This window comes from Plenodomus lingam (genome assembly GCF_022343315.1).
Source record: "Plenodomus lingam strain CAN1 chromosome Unknown contig_11, whole genome shotgun sequence".
Classification (NCBI taxonomy): domain Eukaryota; kingdom Fungi; phylum Ascomycota; class Dothideomycetes; order Pleosporales; family Leptosphaeriaceae; genus Plenodomus; species Plenodomus lingam.
This window is the reverse complement of record NW_027093929.1, coordinates 585,694-599,651: the sequence shown is the minus strand read 5'-3', so window position 1 is coordinate 599,651 and position 13,958 is coordinate 585,694. Positions and strand designations below refer to the sequence as shown.

The 13,958-nt window shown below is 51.6% G+C and overlaps 7 protein-coding genes across 7 annotated transcripts; 5 read left to right on the top strand and 2 right to left on the bottom strand.

Moving 5' to 3' along the window:
- Positions 1-542: 542 nt before the first annotated feature.
- On the top strand, positions 543-1,351 carry IAQ61_000621 (uncharacterized protein; the record flags this gene model as incomplete). Its single annotated transcript, XM_066094756.1, has 3 exons — positions 543-570; positions 783-790; positions 863-1,351. The coding sequence occupies 3 exons, from the start codon at positions 543-545 to the stop codon at positions 1,349-1,351; spliced, it is 525 nt and encodes a 174-aa protein (XP_065955064.1).
- A 47-nt stretch (positions 1,352-1,398) lies between these two features.
- TVP38 (Tlg2-vesicle protein) lies at positions 1,399-2,701 on the top strand (the record flags this gene model as incomplete). The annotated part of the gene is made up of 4 exons (XM_066094755.1): positions 1,399-1,540; positions 1,619-1,692; positions 1,782-1,968; positions 2,073-2,701. The coding sequence occupies 4 exons, from the start codon at positions 1,399-1,401 to the stop codon at positions 2,699-2,701; spliced, it is 1,032 nt and encodes a 343-aa protein (XP_065955063.1).
- Positions 2,702-3,070: 369 nt separating this feature from the next.
- IAQ61_000619 (uncharacterized protein) lies at positions 3,071-3,621 on the bottom strand (the record flags this gene model as incomplete). The annotated part of the gene is made up of 3 exons (XM_066094754.1): positions 3,071-3,156; positions 3,226-3,228; positions 3,489-3,621. 3 exons carry the CDS (start codon positions 3,619-3,621, stop codon positions 3,071-3,073), a joined length of 222 nt encoding a protein of 73 aa, XP_065955062.1.
- Positions 3,622-4,347: 726 nt separating this feature from the next.
- On the top strand, positions 4,348-5,291 carry IAQ61_000618 (uncharacterized protein; the record flags this gene model as incomplete). Its single annotated transcript, XM_003842700.1, has 3 exons — positions 4,348-4,542; positions 4,609-4,997; positions 5,063-5,291. 3 exons carry the CDS (start codon positions 4,348-4,350, stop codon positions 5,289-5,291), a joined length of 813 nt encoding a protein of 270 aa, XP_003842748.1.
- A 474-nt stretch (positions 5,292-5,765) lies between these two features.
- IAQ61_000617 (uncharacterized protein) lies at positions 5,766-8,564 on the top strand (the record flags this gene model as incomplete). The annotated part of the gene is made up of 1 exon (XM_003842701.1): positions 5,766-8,564. The coding sequence occupies one exon, from the start codon at positions 5,766-5,768 to the stop codon at positions 8,562-8,564; it is 2,799 nt and encodes a 932-aa protein (XP_003842749.1).
- Positions 8,565-8,731: 167 nt separating this feature from the next.
- On the bottom strand, positions 8,732-9,102 carry IAQ61_000616 (uncharacterized protein; the record flags this gene model as incomplete). Its single annotated transcript, XM_066094753.1, has 2 exons — positions 8,732-9,001; positions 9,070-9,102. The coding sequence occupies 2 exons, from the start codon at positions 9,100-9,102 to the stop codon at positions 8,732-8,734; spliced, it is 303 nt and encodes a 100-aa protein (XP_065955061.1).
- Positions 9,103-9,381: 279 nt separating this feature from the next.
- Positions 9,382-13,800, top strand: TR06 (ABC-type transporter tr06; the record flags this gene model as incomplete). Its single annotated transcript, XM_003842702.2, has 6 exons — positions 9,382-9,570; positions 9,624-9,729; positions 9,782-9,924; positions 9,979-10,173; positions 10,236-13,622; positions 13,774-13,800. The coding sequence occupies 6 exons, from the start codon at positions 9,382-9,384 to the stop codon at positions 13,798-13,800; spliced, it is 4,047 nt and encodes a 1,348-aa protein (XP_003842750.1).
- Between the last annotated feature and the right edge of the window lie 158 nt (positions 13,801-13,958).

The following is a 13,958-nucleotide window of genomic DNA, read 5'->3' as shown; positions in this document are numbered from 1 at the left end:
TGAGGATATTGGAGAAAAAGGAAAGAGTCATTTAATATGGAAATCAAGGAATCTGGGACTGTATGATACCGCATGTAGGGCAAGGAGATGCATTTGGAGGTGTACCAAAAGGAGGATTCTTTTCGCCGAGTGGGCTCGCTGTACGCTTATCGATCTGTATTTGTATAGTAGAATCGAGATGATCGTCCAGGTTGAGGTCGGCCGTGCCCAGGTCTCAGTTGACAAGCGGTTCTCAGCCTTACAAGGAAGAATGCCTTGTACACCTTTCTCCATGGACGTTGAAAGGCCCAGATGCCAACGCCGAGGGGGGGGTTTGCAAGGATTCCAAGTTCCGAAAATAGGCAGAGTCCGATTAAGGACAAGCTCGAGGCGAAGCTTTGAGGCTAAACGAGCTTACGTACACGAGATAGCCCCGTATATCAACTTATCGGGCTGCGCGCGCGTCGCCAATTTGCCAAACCTCGTGTCAGTTGGGAGAACATCGGAGTCTTTCGTCGGCTTCTGTTCGTGTGCCAGAGGGCTGTGCAAAAGGGTGGATGTTCATGGTTGAGTTCGGTGTTGCCCACTATGGTACATTGGCGATGTTCGGCTTACAGGGGGTGGTGCCCGTGCGGGTTGGGACTTGGACTTGGATGGACAGGACCGGTGATGATCACAACGTTTGAAGATCGACCTGTGGACCGTTGAAACCACGTCCAAGGATAGCCAAGTAAGGCATTGATGGGCCTTTTGCATTGTTGAAGTTGAGTTCTGGGGTGGGCCACGAAACCTCGCTCTTTGAGATGTGCTGGTAGGTATCCCATACACATACAAAATACCGGCACAATACCGGCACAGACTGCGGCCCTGACTCCGACGACAGATTCATGCGTCCGCTATGATCTCCTTGCACGCCTGGGCAAGCAAGCCCTTTCAACTTGTGTCCAAGACTCGCAAGGTTTTGACAGAACCGGCCCCCCTTGGCTTGGCCGCGCGCGCTACCTACTCCCGCGCCATCGTCTCAGCTCCCAATATACGGACGCGTCATGATTGGCTGGCTGGCTCCTCGCTCGGGCGTGTGGCTATGCCGGTTTCAGAAATGGATTCAAGGGTCCATTTCATCAATGCTCTCTTCCCTCATCTCAGCGCCACGGCCACTCTTAATTCCAAAGAAACCCATCATCCAAATAAACACCTTCGCTCGACTCTGCCCGCGCCCCCCGCCCGTCGTTTTGAAGACCTTACTTCCACATCCACCCTCACTTTCATCGACCCCCTTATTCAAAAGGAACTCTACTGGACGCGCATCAACCACGAACGGGACTTCGTAGACGGCCCTGAAGGAAGTCCAGGAGACTGGTGCAGGGGTTGAAGGGAGATCCCCCCCCCCCCCCTCTCTCCACGCATAACGTCACGACAATGTGGTTTCGCAAACGCAACAACGATATTGAAATGTCGGGCATGGTGGAGCGAAAGCAGAAGAAAAAGCATGCAGTGATTGAGGATACAGATTACCGACCCGTCGACTGGAAAAAGGTGTTTCTGTCACCAAAGTACATACGTATGACGATTCCAGCCCAGACTTCCCTCTTCTTCCTCTTCTCCCTCTCGAACACCACGACTGACTCGTGTTTTGCAGCATGGCATATCCTCTTCATCTTGATTGCTATCGCAACAATATTGATCACAATATGGCACGATGATGTCGTCGAGGTAAGTTTTCCTCTTTTCTCACCGCTGTTGTTCCCATGCTCATTCCTCATTCCCCTGACTTTTCCTTGGCTGACTGGAGACACCCTCAGAAATTACGGCCCTTTTCGGAGAAAGTCCGCGACTTGCCAGCAGGCTGGATCATCCCCGTCGTCATTCTCATCATTATTTCTTTCCCTCCCCTCTTTGGCCACGAGGTCGTCGCATTGCTATGCGGTATCGTCTATGGGCTGTGGATCGGTTTTGCCATTGTCGCTGCCGGCACTTTTCTCGGCGAGAGTATGTCTTTCCAAAACCCCCTTGCCTCCCTTACCCACCCACCCTCTCCACTTCTCATACGATGATGAACATGGACATTCGGACAATGCTGATCCATATCTCAGTTGGAACATGGTTCGCGTTCAAATACCTATTCCGCACCAAGGCGTACAAAATGGAGCGCAGCAATCTCAACTACGGAGCCATGGCGCGTCTGACGCGTGACGGGGGTTTCGTCATCGTCCTCATCATCCGCCTCAGCGCCATCCCAGCCCATTTCTCCACTGCCGTCTTCTCCACCTGCGACGTCAAGTTTTGGCACTTTGCCGTGGCCACGATTGCCTCGCTGCCCAAGCAAATCTTCCTCGTCTACCTCGGCGTCCTGCTCGTGCAGGAGAGCGACGACAGTGTTGTCAAGACGGTCATGTTTGTCCTCGTCTTCGTCATCACCGTCCTCATGGGCATCTGGATCTACATGAAGATGCGCAAGATCAAGAAGATACTCGTCGAGGAGCAGGAGCTTCGTCGCCTCAAAAAGGCAGAGGCCGTTGAGCTTGTGCCCAATGTGAAGAGCGCGTTTGAGCGCCCGTATGTCGAGGAGCTGCAGAGGGAGGAATCGAGGCCGTATGAGGAGGGGCCCAGTGCTTTCAGCGAGCGCAGGTATTATGCAGCGCCCAGTGCGAAGCCGAGCCGGTTTGACGAGGAGCCTGGGGAGTGGACTTTGGCGCCGACGCAGCCGGCGAAGATGATATAGGGGACTTAATCTTTTTTTGGCATGTGGACTAATCTTCATAGCGTAATGATTTTATGACTTGTTAGTTTTTGTTTTGTTTTCTGTGGGGAAGGTGATGTTTGTTGTTGCTTTAGGGGATTGAATTCGTGGGACTGGGAGTATACTGATTTGGATGAGCAAGTTACAAAGTGGTGGGTGGACATGAGAGAAATCACCTCTTCTCCACAACTTCTGGCTTTCAACCTGTATCCTCCCATATACCCCATATTGCGCACACAGGTTCATACACTATCAGACCCTTCAATATCCACATTTTGCCAATGTGTAGAAATATTGAACGTTGAATAAAGCCCTTGCGCACCGACTTGCTTGTATTCACACTCCAACAAATCACTTGGTTTTACACGTCATCTTTTTACTTGATAAAATGTCCGAGGATTTCCAAGTGCAGTTACTGGTACGCTGAGCAAGTTGGCCTTTGTTCGTAAGTTGATTAGCAGCTTTGAGATTTACCGCGATGATATACTTGGCAACTTTGTGCGTACCCACTGTGTACAATAAGGTCAGAATGCCGAGTAAATGCGACAAAGTCTAGCCTCTACAAGTCGTAAGCCATTCCAATATAACATCACAAATTAGATCCCTATGCACAGGTCCGATGTTATTCGCGGCTGGAAGAGAGCGAAGCTCTATCATGTGTCTCTTCAGGTCGCTCGAGATGACTTATTTCCCGGCAGAGGTATATCTTGCCCATGATTTGCTTAAGTCTTCGTCTTGGATGGGCGCCATGAACAGCCATGTATCGTACCTAGACACTCGCGAAGTCGGCAAATATCTCGGTCTAGAGGCTCGTACGTGTATGCTGTGAATAGTCTTGGGAGGGGAATCGATGTGCTCTCGGCTACGTACAGCATGTTTTTGGCTTTCGATGAGGGACGCATGGCTGCCGTGGGTATTTATTTCACTAACATGGGTGTTGCCGTAATGTCTTCGCGAGTTGTGTGCCTGCTCCGTGGCCAATACGGTATCTCTGGGATCGATGCTCGAAATAGTTATGGGCTGATGAGTTTCTTGTCCCGGCCCAGATGTAGAATGTTAATCTGTGTGTTGGAAGGCACTGAAGTGTATGGTATAGTTCGGGCATTGCGGCATGCATCTTGAAGGGCGGCGATAGGCTGGTACCACAAATGGATAGGTACCTCTTTCTAGAGGAACCACTTACGGTTATTGTATGTTGAACTAAACAACGCTTTGATCAGCTCTTTTATAGCTTAGCACTAGAATGGGTCTGTTGTTCTTTTTTTTTGCTTCATGCGGCGCCGTAGACGAGTGGCTGGTGTGCTGCGCCTCGGTCATCCGCACTTGCTGCCGCCTGTTGGAGCTGACCCCAGCTTCCACTGCCGTTGCACCCAGGCAGCGACACTGGGCATGACCTATCTCTGGAACATGTGGCGTCCACAGTCAGCGCCATGCGAGGGCGTGTTACCTTTAAAGCGTGCGTGTGATGCTGCAAACCGCCCAGGTCAGCCGTCTCCGCTTGCCCCTCCCCCGCCGCCATAACTAAACATACCTACGACAACTGTCCCTCAATCGCATCCTTATACCTACCTATCTTCCGTATTTTGGCAATACATAGCCTCCATTCTTACTCCAAACAATTGAACGTCATGTCCAGTCACGACTATTATGGCCACGGTGAAAGCCAGGGTCATGGCCAGAATCATGGCTACGGCTACGATGGCGCGAACCAGCAGCAACAAGGGTATGCCGCAAATCAGGGCTATCCTCCTGAGGGCCAGCCGTATGGACAGCAGTCGCACGGCCAGTACAACCAGGGACACAGTCCCTACCCCCAAGGACAGGTAAACACGGATGCGCCTTGCTGGCGCATATCACACTCAGGGCGTCGACGTCTGACATAGTCATAGAGCCAATATCCCCCGCCTTCCAACCATCCCTACGGCCAAGCGCCACAGCAAGGCTATGGTGTCCCACAACAGGGCCAGCACGACCCAAACCGAAACACTTCTCCTTACCCGCCGCCCGCCCAGCATCAGCAAGGCTATAACGGCCAAAGCCAGCAGTACGGCACTTCTCAACAGCAGCATGGATACGGTGATCAGCAAGGCTATGGCGCCCAGCAGCACGGTCAGCCTGGCGCGCCTGGCGGTCCCGCAGAGGGCGACCGCGGGCTAGGTTCTACGCTCGTCGGCGGTGCTGGAGGCGCATTTCTCGGCAACAAGCTGGGTGGTGGAGCCCTGGGTACGATTGGTGGTTTGGTTGCAGGCGCCATTGGCGCAAACATGCTGAGTGATAAGTAAGTCTTTGCCCCCTCTTGATCTTACAGCAATCCCCAGAATACGTGCTGATTCATTCTTGTAGAAAGGAGAAGAAGCATAAGGAGCACAAGAAACACAAGAAGCATAGCAGTCATGGATCTCACCACGGTTCCTCGCATCATGGCTCGTCCCACCACGGATCATCGTATGCCGGTTCTTCTGCTGGATTAGGTGGCTTGTATCCTGACAGTGGGCACAAGAAGCACAAGAAATCCAGAAGTCGCAGCCGAGGTGGTCACAGCAGCTCGTCTTCCAGCAGCGACTCAGACTAAGTGCCCGCAACCTGCCCCCCTTGTATCGTGGTCGTGTTGTCTGCTTGGCCAGAATACAGCATGATACCTCTGTGTACTTAGAGCCCTGGCCTAGATTATCATCATCATGAATGTTTCCTCAGCAAATACCAAGCGAATTTTTGTACCTCAGATAATATGCATCAGGCCAGCAGAAATTAGTGTGACCACTTTTAATATTTGACTCTACAGGTCGTATCTATTCCATTATGCGCTATCAGCAGACTCGATATGAATCCATGATTTTAACCACCAAATGCACATTTTGGCACACATGAAGTTGAGTGTCCTTGATAGCCCCAAAAGGTTGAATGTCTGAAGGGGCCCAGCCTAGCGTGACCATAACAAGTTAGCGCAGTCCAAATTTCTGCATGGGGTTACTCATTACTCAAATTCCGCATTTTTGCATTGAGACCCCGCAACACCACTCCAAACAATTCCAATTTCAATTCCAATATGAGTGACTTATTTTTGGACTTCTTCCGGAGCTCCCTCCCTGAGGAACTCGCCGCAGTTTTGGAAGATACTATCAAATCCGTCCAGAACGGCGATTTTCTGGCTGTACTTGAACTACCGGAGGCACAGATTCTGCTAGGTCATCAACAAGACGAGGCGACAAAAAATGTGAACCCAGAGAATTTCTCGCTGTGGAGCGACTACATCTTCCATCGACTGGGCCTGATATTATCAAAACGAAATGAAGAGCAAGGAACCCCAATCAAGGCCACAGCGGCCTACCGCCAACACCTCCTTTTTCTCGTCGCGATTGCAGCTCTTCATGCATTCCTACAGTCGAATGTCACAGGACCTCCGTTACCCTTCAAATCTGCGGAAGTTGTGCTTCCAAAGAATATTTCTGGAGATGCAACAGCGCTTAGCAAGACGAGGGCAGACCTTATCACATCACTAAGCGCTGATGCTATTGCGGCTTACAAGCTGACGCCAAATATCGAACTTGTCTGTCTCGCTGAGACGATCTTGATATGTCCCCCAATACAAAAGAACATCGAGGTCTCCTCATGGGCACGATTAAGAGTCAACTTTATGCACCAAAGATTGCTGAGCGAACCAGCGCCTAGCATTCAAAGTGCAATTTATGAAGACTTGAAGACTGTGGAGAGCCTGATAGCTAGCTCAAGAACAGAAGAAAAGGAGCTAAAAGACCTGCATACGACCTTTTTGCTAGAACGTGCGGCTATACACACCCACCATGGCTTCGACAAGAAGGCGAGAGCGGATCTGGAACAAGCAACGGTAGAGCGCGAGTTTCAATTCGCATTGACTGGTTTGATGGGAAAGAGAACAAAGTTCCAACAGAAAGACACAAGCCAGTTGCTTGTTTTGGCGCGGAGTGCGGGTACAAGTTCAGAGACGAACGAGACAACGGCAACTGCGTCTAAACCAGAAGCACTGGATCTGAATGACGACACGCTGCTGGAATCAATCGCCTTCACTGAAAAGCCTGCAATTACAGAAATTCAGGACGAGTCTGTTCTGCCGTCCTCCCTTACTTCTTTGGATCCATCAAACCAGCCATTACTCGATCCCCTTGATTCCATCGTCTTACTTTCCATGGCAGAGAGCATCAAAAATACAAACCCAGCTGATGGTTTGACAAGAGAAGAAACTATTCCATATGCAACACGGGTTTTAGAAGGAGGAAGCTCCAACTGGCAGGTCTACACACAGGCTCTTCTCGTCAGGAGTCGTATCGAAGGCTACCGCTCACGGACAATGGAACGCGGTCTACTTCAATTACAAGCACTCGTAGATCAAGTCATTGCCGAAACATCAGGTGATACCACCACCGACGCCGAGACGGGCGAGAAGGTCACATCTTTCTTGCCACAGGCGAAAGAAGGCGAGGCAGCACCTGTGCAAGAACGTCTACGCTACATCTTTCCACTTTGCTCACCTTCGAGATGGGAGCTGGAGGCCGAGCTTGCGGCTCGCTGGGTGAATGTTGGCGGTCTACGGTCTGCACTAGACATTTACGAGAGGCTAGAAATGTGGGCCGAGGCCGCCTTGTGCTATGCAGCTACAGAGAAGGAAGACCGCGCGCGCAAGATGATCAGGAAACAGCTCTTCCATGCCACCGGCGGGGACGACGAGAATGTGGATCCTGATGCTGAGGCATGGGAGGGGCCGGCACGAGACCCCCCACCTGCGGAAGCACCTCGATTCTACTGCATTCTGGGTGACATCAACGACGATCTCTCCATGTACGAGAAGGCCTGGGAGGTTTCTGGTGCTCGGTATGCTCGTGCACAGCGTTCACTTGGCCAGCGGTACATTTCAAAACACGAATATGCAAAGGCCGCCGAAGCATATTCGCTTTCTCTTAAAATCAACGGATTATATCAACCCGCTTGGTTTGCCCTTGGCTGCGCTTACCTTGAGCTTCAACAATTCAAGAATGCCGTAGAGGCCTTCTCTCGCTGCGTGCAACTCGATGATCAAGATGCAGAGTCATGGAGTAATCTCGCCGCATCCCTTCTTCATTTGAAGCCAAAAGTGAAGACTGAAGCAGAGGATGGAGAAGAGGCAGTCACCAGAGTGACCAACCATCCTCGTACTGATGCGCTCAAGGCATTCAAGCGCGCGGCTACTCTCAAACACGACGACTATCGTATCTGGTCCAACGTCCTCGCTGTCGCAGCTTCTACAAACCCGCCATCCTGGAGCGATGTCGTCACATCGCAACGGCGCATCTGCGAGTTGCGCGGCCCAACCGACGGGGAGAAGTGCATTGATGCTGAGATCCTTGACATGCTTGTTAAAGATGCTGTCCGATCAGACCAAGGTTTCGATATCACCCGGCCGGGTCTACCACGTCTTATCAATGAGTTGATTGAGAAGCACATAAAGCCCCTCATTACAGTGTCGCCTAAGCTATGGTCTATCTTAGCAACCATGTACACGCACACTCAGCGCCCCGGCTCGGCTTTGGAGTGCCATGAAAAGGCTTGGAGAGCCGTGACTTCGCAGCCCAAGTGGGAGTCTGGCACTGAAGCTGAATGGAATGCGGTTGTGAACCAGACAATCGACCTCGTGGACGCATATGAAACGTTGGGCCCAAGAGAGAGAACCGAGGGATTGGCGGCAGATAGTGGCGAGCTGGTTGCAAAGGACTGGAAATTCAAGGCGAGAAGCGCAATCAGGAGCGTCCATGGCAAAGCAAAGGAGAATTGGGAGGACAGCGCTGGGTGGGATAGGCTGAAGGATAGGCTAGACGAGCTCAAGGGTAAAGAGTAGAGGAAATCTTGAAGCACCAATTCTAAGGTGGCGACACTTCGCTGAGCATGTTCACCACCGGTGTGTATCGGATACTGGAGAACATCTAGCTTGTAAACTGATTCAGGGAGAGCTGCCTTGGCTTGTGGATGCGGTACGAGATCCGGCTGAAGCTTAGCTTACACGCATTATCCCACATCAATACATGCAAAGCTTGGCCACCATTCACACTCCATTGGGATTAGCTTGAGATGCCGTGGAAATCGCCCAAGCATCGACACCAGGTCATCTGCCCTAGGCAGCAGCATTTGGCTATCCAAAGGGGAATAAGCGATGTATGGTCTCGCGTACATCATCGATCCCCCGTCGAGTCTCCATGTGTTGACACGCCTCAACTTTGACAATGGCGCGGGTCTAATCATCTTGGAAACATCAACCTCGAAGTTTCCTGTGCCCAGCTCGCAGCTCGTCGCTCGATTAGGAGATTATGATGCAAGCGAGGCAATTGGGTAGTTAGCGTGGTTACCCGCTCCACGCTCCCTTTCACAACACTGCCCATCTTAGCCTCCCTTTTCGCTTGTTCGCGGAAAACGAGATATCGACCGCGCTGGCCACAAGGAATGGACTCTGTACCTCTGCCGCTCCAACACGATTGGACAGTGTTGTTGGAAAGGCTTGTTGTTCATTTATCAGGCAGGACCACGCGACTTCGCTTTCAGGCAGCGACTTTTGGCGCGCCCTTTTTACATCAGCTTTTGCGTTGCGACTCGTCTCTCAATGCACCTGTTTGCCTTGGAGTCTCTGAGCGCACAGTCTGTCATCCAGAGCAGAGGTGAACATGTCGTCCAAGAGCATCCGGCCGTTGACTCCTGCAAGGGGTGCCGAGGGAGAGGGATCTCTGCTAACCACACAGGCGGTCGAACTCGAGAGGATAGGGAAAGATGGCTACAGGAAAATAGCAGAGAGCAATGATCATGGCCCCAGTGAAGCGAAGAAGGTGCCCCAGGCTGGCCTGAAGAACTACTTTGTGAGTACAATAACGTCAGCGAACCGATTCGCCGTCTGACGAAGCCACAATAGCGTGTCTTCACTTATGCAACAAAATATGACTTCATACTCATTGTTATTTGCTGTTTCTGCTCCATCGGAGCAGGTGTCGCAATGCCACTCATGAATGTTGTGTTTGGTGAGTCTGGCTACACACGCGAAAGCGTCAATGATGTACTGATCCATAACAGGCCAACTGGTTGGCAGCTTTACGAGTTACTTTACTCCGGGGACAACCGTCACACGAGATGAGTTCCAGGCAGAGATTAACAGGCTAGCATTACTACTTCTCTATCTGTTCATCGCGAAGTTTGTAATGTCTTACCTGTCTATGGTCAGTTGTCAGTCTCCGACTCATTGTCTTTGCGATGCTGACTTCTTCATGCAGCTCACAGTTCGCATCAGCGGTCTACGCATGTCTGCCGCACTCCGCCTGGCATACCTCCGTGCCTTGTTCGCTCAGTCTGTCAGCGTCATTGATACCATTAGTCCTGGCAAGGTGGCGACTCGTATCACCACTTCGTCGAACACTGTTCAGCTGGCAATCTCGCAGCATTTCGCTATGCTGTTCCAATCACTAGCGGTACGATCTTTCCCAACCAATTTCCTCGGAGATGCACACTGACTGAAAATGTTTTGCCCCAGTTCACCATTGGGCTATACGTTGTTGCCTTCATCAAGGGTTGGTTACTTACCTTGGTGGCATCGACATCATTGCCATTCATTGTTCTCGTATACGGCTCCATGATTGGGCCATTCATACGTAAACACAAGATCACGGAACAGCTTCATGAAGATGCTTCGGCCATGGCATTTGAGATGTTCTCATCCGTTCGTATAATCACAGCATTTGGCGCAGAGAAGAAGTTGGCAAGCCAGCACGCGACTCTGCTTGATAAAGCTGCCATGAATGAACGCAAAGTCGCTCCGCTGATGGGGCTTCTGATGTCCCCGAGCATGATGAGTATGTTTGGTACCTTTGCCATCACGTTCTGGTTTGGCATCAAGCAGTATAGTGAAGGCAAGATTACGGATATTAGTTCTATCGTTGTCGTTCTCTTCTCCGTAATGATGGCGGTCATGAACATTGGGAGACTTGTGGGTCCGATGGTCGCCATCGGCAAAGCCGCTTCGGCCGCTACCGAATTGTTCATCACTATCGATTCGCCGAGGCCCATGGTCACTGGATTGAAAGAGCCGGAGGTCACCGCCGATGCTAATATTACGTTCGAGGATATTGGATTCTCCTACCCTAGCAGGCCGGACGTTCAGATCCTAAAGAACCTCAACTTGCATCTTGAAGCTGGTAAGGTCACTGCTATTGTCGGACCATCGGGTTCAGGAAAGAGTACGATAGTTGGCCTTATCCAAAGATGGTACGAACTGAACGGAACAACCGCTCGCGAGAAACCAGAAAATCCAGTCGAAGTATTGCCGCATGGTCAATCTGAAAATGGTCAAGACGATAGGCCTAAGAAATTTGGGATGTTCTCGAGAAAGACGAGAGTCGTAAAAGAGGGTGACGAGAAGCCTACGGCAAACAAATCTGGCGACGACTCGGCAGAGCAAGTAGATCTTGGACCAAACACATGTACCGGTACAATCAGAATTGGAGAACACGACCTTCGCAACCTGGACCTGAAGTGGTGGCGTTCACAAATTGGACTCGTGCAACAAGAGCCGTTTCTCTTTTCATCGACCATATACAATAACGTCACGTTTGGCCTCTGTGGAACCCAATATGAACATCTGCCAAAAGAGGAGAAGATGAAAATGGTGGAAGTTGCGTGTCGAGAGGCGTATGCCGAGGAATTCATCTCGAAGCTACCAAACGGTTACGAGACGCTTGTTGGCGAAAGTGGTGTCAAGCTCTCGGGTGGCCAACGTCAACGCATTGCCATTGCACGAAGCATCATCAAGCAACCACCAATTCTCATCTTGGACGAAGCCACAAGTTCTATTGATGTCCGGACCGAACGCATTGTGCAAGAAGCGCTTGATAGAGTGTCGAAGAACCGCACGACTATCGTTATTGCTCATCGCCTGTCCACCATCCGACGAGCTGATAAAATTGTCGTTCTGCGTCAAGGCACATTGGTCGAACAAGGCACTCACGAAGAACTACTTCAATTAGATGGAGGCGTCTATCATGGGCTTGTCAAGGCACAGGAGCTTGCGGTTGATGCCAAGGATATCGTCGAGGACTCTCGGTCTGAAGAAATCATTGCCGACGACACTCAACATTCGCATGAAGGTGACCAGGTCGAAAATGTCTCCGGAGTTGACCCAGAGTACAAGAACATGGGCCTACTGCGTAGCTTTGGATACTTGTTATACGAACAACGTCATCACTGGGTGCTGTACAGTGTTGCTGTCATCGGTATCCTGGCAGCAGGCGCCGTCTATCCGCTTCAAGCGTATATCTTTGCGCAACTCATCAGCGTCTTCGTCCTCACAGGCGATGAACTTGTCAACCAGGGCAATTTTTGGGCCGGAATGTTTGGAATCTTGGCCGCTAGCATCGGAGTTGCGTATTTTGTGCTGGGAACAGCATGTCATCTCATCGCTGTTGCCGTCGTTCGGACGTACCGACAAGAATACCTCGAGAACATGATTCGCAAGCGGATCCCCTTCTTTGACGAGCAAGGACACAATCCAGGCTCTTTGACTTCTCAGCTCAGTACCGATTGTACACAGTTGCAGCAGCTCATGTCGCTTGAGATGTCTATGGCACTGATTGCGGTGGTCAACCTTGTTGGCTCCTGCATTATTGCCTTGATCTACGGTTGGAAACTATCACTAGTAGCTCTCTTTGCTGCCATGCCCGTGATTCTGGCCGCTGGATACTTTCGAATGCGGTTTGAAATGCAGTTTGAGAAAGCAACTGCGTCGGTATTTGAGGATAGCAGTCAGTTCGCAACGGAAGCTGTCGGTGCCTTCCGCACGGTTCTGAGTCTCATTCTCGAGGAAACGATTGGGGACAGATACGACTCGTTGCTCAAAGGACATGTCGCAGCGGCCTTTAGCAGTGCCAGGTTTAACACCCTCGTCTTCGCGGCCAGTGATAGCATTGAATTGGCGTGTATGGCACTGACATTCTGGTACGGCGGCACACTGTTGGCCTCTCGTGAGTACAACTTGATGATGTTCTTCATCCCCTACATGGCCATTGTACAAGGCGCAACCGCAGCAGGAACTTGGTTCTCTTTTGCCCCCAACATGGCCCAGGCAACTCTCGCCGCAAACCGCATGCTCAGCATGCGGCCCCCCAAACACACGACCGAGCCCTCGTACGCACCCCTCAACGACTCGACCGCAGGCGTCGGCATCGAATTCCAAAACGTCTCCTTTGCCTACAAATCCCGCGAAGTCCCCGTCCTCTCCAACCTCAACATCAGCATCCTGCCCGGCCAATTCGCCGCCTTGGTAGGGGCCTCGGGCTGCGGTAAGTCCACCACCATCAGCCTCCTCGAGCGCTTCTACGACGCCACAGGCGGCCAAATCCTCTACAACGGCCAACCCATCACCGCGCTCGACCCCGCAGAATACCGCAAGCAAATCAGCCTCGTCAGCCAAGAACCGACCCTCTACCAAGGCACCATCCGCGCCAACCTCGCCCTCTCCGTCGACTCGGCCACCGACGCCGACGTGGAAGCCGCGTGCCGGGCCGCCCAGATTCACGACTTCATCGTCTCCCTGCCCGACGGCTACGCCACCCGTCTCGGCCCAAAGGGCCTCTCCCTCTCCGGCGGCCAGAAACAGCGTCTCTCACTCGCCCGCGCCCTGCTGCGTAAACCAAAACTCTTGCTCCTCGACGAGGCCACCAGCAGCCTTGACTCGGAGAGCGAACGCCTCGTGCAGGACGCGATTGAGCGGGCGGCGGGCGAGGGCGGACGCACCGTTGTCGCGGTTGCACATCGGTTGGCGACGATTCAAAAGGCGCATGTGATTTATGTGCTTGGTGGGGGTAGGGTGTTGGAGCATGGAAATCATCAGGCTTTGTTGAGGGCAAAGGGCGTGTATTGGCAGATGGTGAGTTTATCCCTCATTGTCTTCTTCTTCCTCACTGTTTCCCTTTGCTGTATCCCCTCCTCCCCCCTTTGTTCTTTTCCTTTCTGTCGTCTGTCGTCTGTCTTGCGTGCAGAGTTTCGAGCGGGCTGGCTAACGGAATATCTGTCAATAGTGTCAAGCTCAGGCTCTAGATCGGTGAGTAGTCTGACAGTGTAGTTGATGTTCTTGAAATGGTATTCGTGGAGGCTGGTAGGATCATGTTTGCAGTCTTTGGCTTTCTTTTTTTTTTCTTCTTCTTTTGTTGCCAAAATGTAGTCGATGGAGTTTGTTGTCACTTCTCTTCTCACTCTGTGTCAT